Source organism: Xylocopa sonorina, chromosome 2 (assembly GCF_050948175.1).
Source record: "Xylocopa sonorina isolate GNS202 chromosome 2, iyXylSono1_principal, whole genome shotgun sequence".
NCBI lineage: Eukaryota > Metazoa > Arthropoda > Insecta > Hymenoptera > Apidae > Xylocopa > Xylocopa sonorina.
Genome location: NC_135194.1, coordinates 15774862 through 15782060, shown reverse-complemented (window position 1 = coordinate 15782060; position 7199 = coordinate 15774862). Strand labels below are relative to the sequence as shown.

The window sequence follows — 7199 nt, the reverse complement described above, 5'->3', positions numbered from 1 at the left end:
TATTATTTATAAATTAATAACGATTATCGAAGTAACTTTCGTTTAAGGTTAGCATGTAGTGTCTAAAGTTAATTGTTGATTTCACGGAAAGGTTAAAAGCTATATAACACAGAAACATTTTCCATACTATCTGTTACGAATTTCACGACACATACACATGTACCACACCATCCAGAGAAAAGAAAACACGCGTTCGCAAGGGCACGCACACAAATAAGTGTCACTATGGTTAACCTTCCTTTCACTACTTTCGAAACTGACGTCAAAGTTATATAAATTCAGTGTGGAATAAATAACACGTTAACTTATTTCATTTTCTAACGTCATACACTTTTACGTTTATATTTTATAATATAATAATTAAATAAATATTATTAACTTTATTTCTACTCGTGGCGCCATCTCTGTGAAAAGTGCTCAAACTGGTCGCACAGCGTTATCGACAGCGAAGTGAACTACTGCTATACTAGCGCCATCTCTTAGGAAAGTGCGGAAACTACTCGGGAATTAGTTCTAGTATTCCACCAAGAGATGGCGCCACCAGTCCATTGGTTGTAGCTACCCGTCCGGCGGTTGCGGCGGATTGGTGGCGCCATCTCTTGGTAGAATACTGGAACTAATTCCCGAGTAGTTTCCGCACTTTCCTAAGAGATGGCGCTAGTGTAGCAGTAGTTCACTTCGCTGTTGATAACGCTGTGCGACCAGTTTGAGCACTTTTCACAGAGATGGCGCCACGAGTAGAAATAAAGTTAATAATATTTGTTTAATTATTATATTATAAAATATAAACGTAAAAGTGTATGACGTTAGAAAATGAAATAAGGAAACGTGTAATCTATTCCATACTGAAATGATGTGCTCTTTACGCAAGTTTATAGGACAACGATTAATTGTGTGGTGACTAACCGTGTGAGCTCTCACGCGCACGATTGCGTACCGAGTGGAGCACCGACTATCGAATATTGCGGATGCAGACGTTCGCTGGAAGAAGAACGCCGGTGAACAGATTCTAATTTAATATTTTCTAATTAAAACACGTAATTTAAAGTCGCAATTATGACAGCGTTTGAGGGTAAGTACACGTTACATTAAATGTATTTTCAGGACATTAATACTCGTCAAAATTAAACGTTTCACGTCATAACATTGTTTTATTTTAGAAATGGGTGTTTTGCCTGAAATTGCAAAAGCGGTCGATGAAATGGAATGGACGTGAGTAGAAGAAGATTCAGTTAATCTACATCAAAGAAAATATAGAGTCTCATCTAAATGCTTCGTTACAGATTGCCAACTGACGTGCAAGCGGAAGCGATTCCACTAATTTTAGGTGGCGGAGATGTGTTAATGGCTGCAGAGACCGGTAGTGGTAAAACAGGTGCCTTCTGTTTACCAATTTTGCAAATTGTATGGGAAACTTTGCAAGATTTTGAATCGGGTAAAACAGGCAGCAGTAGTTCCTCTGGGCCACAAGTACCTTGTAAGAATTTCTTCTTAATTTCTTTCTTGTTTTCCATTCCCTTTGATTGAAGAAACTGTTATAACTTACAGCTAAACATTGGTCACTGAGTTTATTCGATAGAGGCAAATCGTTAGCCATAACACCAGATGGTTTGAGATGCCAGAGTCGTGAGCAAAAGGAATGGCACGGTTGCAGAGCCAACAAAGGAATTCAAGGGAAGGACAAATACTTCTTCGAAGCCATTGTAACTGATGAAGGATTGTGCCGTGTGGGATGGTCCACGTCCCAAGTAATTACTTTAACGTTTTATTAATTTCTTCTTAAGACCAACATCGTATAATGATGGTAATCATCACTGCATTTATATGAAACAGGCTTCATTGGATTTAGGAACAGACAAGTTTGGTTTCGGTTTTGGTGGTACTGGTAAAAAATCAAATGCGAAACAGTTTGATAATTATGGAGAGGCATTTGGAATGCACGATGTGATTGGATGCCTCCTGAATTTATCGAAGGGTGAAATAAGCTTCACAAAGAATGGAGTAGACTTGGGTGTGGCGTTCACTTTGAACGGACAGCAAAGATCGCAAACCTTTTATCCAGCTGTTGTGCTGAAAAATGCAGAGATGTCATTTAATTTTGGTGCACAACCATTTAAGTACCCACCTCCGAACGACTACATAGCTGTTGCATCAGCTTCTAAGGAGGTTGTAAGAGAGAATCCTGTAAACAGTAGTCAAGCTCAGAGCAAAGACAATGGCAAACCTAAGTGCAATGCTCCTCAAGCCATAATCATAGAACCTTCTAGAGAGCTTGCAGAACAAACCTACAATCAAATTCAAAAAGTATGATGTTAATTGCAATACATATTAAAATTCTGAACTGCTTCTGTATATCTAATGTAATGTCATTCCCATATAGTTCAAGAAACATTTAAAAAATCCAGCTGTTAGAGAATTGTTAGTTATTGGTGGAGTTAGCGTGAAAGATCAAATTTCTGCACTAAATTCTGGTATCGATATTGTGGTTGGAACACCTGGTCGCTTAGAAGATTTAATACAAGGCGGCTATTTGTCCTTAACGCATTGCAGGTACTGTACAATTCGTGTTAATTGCACAAGTGTACCGAGCCTCGTTATATAGTATAACTTTTGATCAGATTCTTCATTCTGGATGAGGCTGACGGTCTATTAAAACAAGGATACACAGAATTGATTGATCGTTTGCATAGACAAATACCAAAAATTACATCAGATGGAAAGAGACTGCAAATGGTCGTTTGTTCAGCTACATTGCACGCGTTCGAAGTGAAGAAAATGGCGGTGAATATTTGTAATGCAAACGTAGAATTTGGTTTCAGAATATACGTGTAACAGTTCTCTACTCTTTACGCAGGAACGTCTGATGCATTTTCCAACATGGGTAGACTTAAAAGGTGAAGATGCAGTGCCTGAAACAGTACATCACGTTGTTGTAATAGTAGATCCACAAAAAGACAAATCGTGGCACAATTTAAGAAGACACGTTGAAACTGATAATGTTCATGCTAGGGACAATATAAGACCTGGAAACAACAATCCTGGTGAATGTTATATTATACCGTTTCTTATAACTCTCAGTGTTAATTATATGTAACTACACACATACGTTGCTTTGCAGAGACACTCTCAGAGGCAGTAAAGATACTAAAAGGCGAATACTGCATCCGTGCTATCAAGGAGCACAATATTGATAGAGCAATCATTTTCTGTAGAACTAAATTAGACTGCGATAACTTGGAGCGCTATTTGAAACAAACTGGTGGGAACCAATTCTCGTGTGTATGTTTACACGGTGATCGAAAGCCTGCCGAACGTAAATCTAATCTGGAGAAATTCAAAAGGCAAGAAGTAAAGTTTTTGATTTGCACCGATGTTGCAGCTAGAGGTTTAGATATCTCTGGATTACCTTTCAGTACGTAATCTCTACTGATGCCTGATACGTTTCCATGCAATTGTCGATTTATCGATCATACCGTTTATTTTTAGTGATCAACATTACTTTACCCGACGAGAAATCGAACTACGTGCATCGTATAGGTAGAGTGGGCAGAGCCGAACGAATGGGCTTAGCCATTTCATTAGTTAGTAAAGTTCCTGAAAAAGTGTGGTATCACGGCGAATGGTGTCCTTCCCGTGGAAGGAACTGCAGCAATACCAATCTTACAGACAGAGGTGGTTGTTGTATGTGGTATAACGAGCCCAACGTAAGTTTCAACGCAATGCGATCGTTTACTTTTCCTTTAATATCTGATCATCAAACTAAATTATTTTATTCTAGTACTTAGCTGAAATTGAGGATCACTTGAATATCACAATTCAACAAATCGAAGCGGACATGAAAGTTCCAATGAATGACTTTGACGGAAAAGTTGTATATGGAGAGAAGAAAGCAGCCATGGGTATGTAAATCTTGTGTTCGTGTTAAGGAAATGAATTTTGTGTTCATAATACTTATGAACTTTTAGGTTCGAACTATCAGAATCACGTCCAGCAAATGGCGCCTTACGTGGCCGAATTATCATCTTTGGAATCAAAAACACAAATTTTATACTTGAAAAGGCACATGGCTACCGCAGCGAACTGAGGATACTTTTAGCTATACATTAAATATAATTCAACAACAAGCTAAGCTTAGTAGATTCCTCGAATTAATTATTCTATTTACGGATGTTGTACTTCAGTATGTTATGCTAGTGTTTGAATAATTTCTTAGTATTTATAAACATATGTACTTTCAAATGTAATGTATAAATTCGTTACAAGTAATATAACATTTCTCGTTCACGTAAAGTGTCGTTCCCGACTCCGTAAGTGACTCATAATTAAGACATTCTTGATATATGCTTTTTCTAAAAGAAAACCATGTAAAGATAGCATTTGTATATGTGTATATAAGACATATGGTAAGTGTGTTTATTGTATTTTTATAATTCTCATAATTGTACCATCGCTATTTTAGTTACACAAATGTATAATACAGTGGCCTTGCAGTGTTGTTGGTTTTGTAATTTTCACAATATCTTTTGTATGATCTTTTTTTTCTTTCCGTTCTGTATACACGCATGTACTCGGACAATGCGTATGTTTGTTGTGATTTAGTTTCGTATAGCACGTGCGCGCGTGTGTACGTAAATCGTATACACACACGCGCACACGCATATATATTTATTACATTATATATTATACACTCTTAGAATTTACTAAATGACTTTTGTTTAATTACACATAATAATTTATACACATTTCTCGAAATCAATGGTAAACGACTAAAGTTATACAGTATACAAATCATACTGTTTGTTCTCTGCACTCGGATATAGCGTACGTGTTCTCCCCTTTCTTTTTTTTTCTTTTTCTCTTTAAATAGTGTATATGATTTATGTGTAACACGTGCTATACGAACGTAACACGTCTATCTCATTCGCACGAGCGGACGAAGCGCGCTCGCAGATGATTCGTCTCGTTTTACATCTTTTACGCAATTAGTACAACACGAGTCCGAACCCTTTACTCCCTATAATAATTTAATCGATTAATCAGCATAGTTTCGGGAAAACATTTCTTTTTTTTCTCTTCATATTCAGACAGTCATCACAGAATGAGAATGAAATATTTTTTGTTTATCTTCTTGCGTAATTTAAAAACACATTTACAGTCGTACGAATCGTTCTCCCATATTTTTTTCTTTTTTTTCTTTTTCTATTTCGAACGCACACTCACCACACACGCGAATTCTTACGATCGTATTAACTCAATGAATTATATTTATAATATATATACATAATATATATGCAAACATGCGTGACATATATATAATATATATATTTATATTTACGTATTTATACGTGTATTAGTTTATCGTGTATGCTACATGTCCACCCCATGATTCTTACTTAAATAGCTTCGACAACTAAACGACTTGGGCGATCAATACCCGTTCGCGTATTTTATATAGTAACCATATCTTTTCGTTTGATTGCATTGTACGCAATGTATATCGGTTTGTGTTTATATGTATTTGTCTTTTTTTTCTTTTTTTTATTCTTTTCTTTTTTCCTTTATTGTGCAGTTTCATCGTGAAAACTCGTTAGTCTAGATCCTTTAAAAAAATCCTCGGCGAAATCATGGGGCAGACAACATTTAATTTCATTTCCTAACGAATTTCTCGTATTATTCATTTACATCGCGCATATTTTTTTTCATCTCATATGAGTATGTACGTGTTTCCTTTTTTTCTTTCCCTTTCTACCCGTTATCATTCATTCGCTCGTATATAGTTAGCGCTTATTACGAATGTTACGGTTCAACGGTTCCTGCAAATCGCTTTCACTTTTGCGGTTGCGTCGATAGTAATTCATTTTTCTTAATTTCTCAGCTAAACATACTTCTAAGAGACACGCAACAACGAGTTCATTAAGAATTAGGGAGAAAACACGAGTTTTTTCGGGGGGATGGGGGGGGGGGACGTACTTATTGACCAGTCGGTAACACTTTTCTTCCTCTCTTTCTCTCCTCAATTCCTCTGCTCTTATCCTTTCTAACGCGATGAGACGTTTACGTGTAAACGATTAAGCGATCCGTTGTTTTTCTTCTCATAGGTATAATCAACAAGATCAATTCCCATCTTCTCTCACGGAATTTTCAATGTGAATTCTATAGTTGTAATTTCCATTAGACTGTTCGCCAGTATCGAACACCACTCCAGCCGTTACTTAAACTGTACTCGTAAGCAACAGCCGTGATTTCTTAAAGCGCTAATGCTCTTGCCACCTGAACATTTTGTTTTTTAATTCTAGCGAACAAGATGATGAAGACTAGAAAAAAGTTAGTTTCCGGACAACACTGACGATCGATCATCGTGCACATATATTTTCATAGAAATTACGTCGATAGAATACTGGCGAGAGCCTAAAGCGTGACTCTTCTTCTCATATTCTCGTTTTACGAATAGGATAGTTGCCGCGCTCGAGGCACAAGTATATATGTAGCTTCTTCTTTCCCTTGTCTCTCGCATATTTTATCTAAGAACTTTTCTCTGTGTCTGCGTGCACCTATGTGTGTGTGTGTGTGTGTGTGTGTGTACGTTCATGTATGTGTGCGAGTCAAAGTGGTCTTCCGTTGAAGTGTGACCCGACAATTGAACAAATGAACGGTATCCAAAACGCAAGATCACTTTGACGCTTCTAAAAGTTCTATTAAAGCAATCTCGATTTCTGATGAAGTACGAGGAATCAACAAAACAATTGAGAGAAGTGTAGAAAGGCACGATCCACAATCGAGAAACGTTTGGAACCATGATACACAACGGTTGTCGACATATTTTCAGGTAGAGGCAAATGGAACATTTTTTTTTCTTATCGCCTATTCGTGAATTCGAACGGCTGAATGGATAGAGTAGCGGAGGTGAGGGCTCACCTCCGAAAGACTATGTATACGTCGTACTTGGGAAATTTACAGTGAACTTCCACGTATTTTCCTCTTTCAACGGGTTTCACGATACTTTCGCAAACAAGACTTACACGTCTACGCAATCGTTCAACGAATGAAACGCTCGTTAATTATAAACAGAACGTATTGGTAACGCGCAAAGACGATTAGCGAAAATATCGAAAAAAACCGTCCCGAGGCGAATCATAAGAATAACGTGACGCAAATGATTAATTCTACTTTACTAACGAAGACATTGAAAGTGATGACTA

General features: G+C 37.2%; 1 protein-coding gene across 1 annotated transcript; it reads left to right on the top strand.

Annotated features, from left to right (window-relative positions):
* The first annotated feature begins 933 nt into the window (after positions 1 to 933).
* Positions 934 to 4284, top strand: Ddx1 (ATP-dependent RNA helicase Ddx1). The gene is made up of 12 exons (XM_076909941.1): positions 934 to 1072; positions 1161 to 1212; positions 1284 to 1477; positions 1549 to 1748; positions 1834 to 2304; positions 2381 to 2550; positions 2619 to 2781; positions 2855 to 3041; positions 3119 to 3412; positions 3487 to 3704; positions 3779 to 3899; positions 3966 to 4284. The coding sequence occupies exons 1-12, from the start codon at positions 1057 to 1059 to the stop codon at positions 4082 to 4084; spliced, it is 2205 nt and encodes a 734-aa protein (XP_076766056.1). The 5' UTR covers positions 934 to 1056; the 3' UTR covers positions 4085 to 4284.
* Positions 4285 to 7199: the final 2915 nt, after the last annotated feature.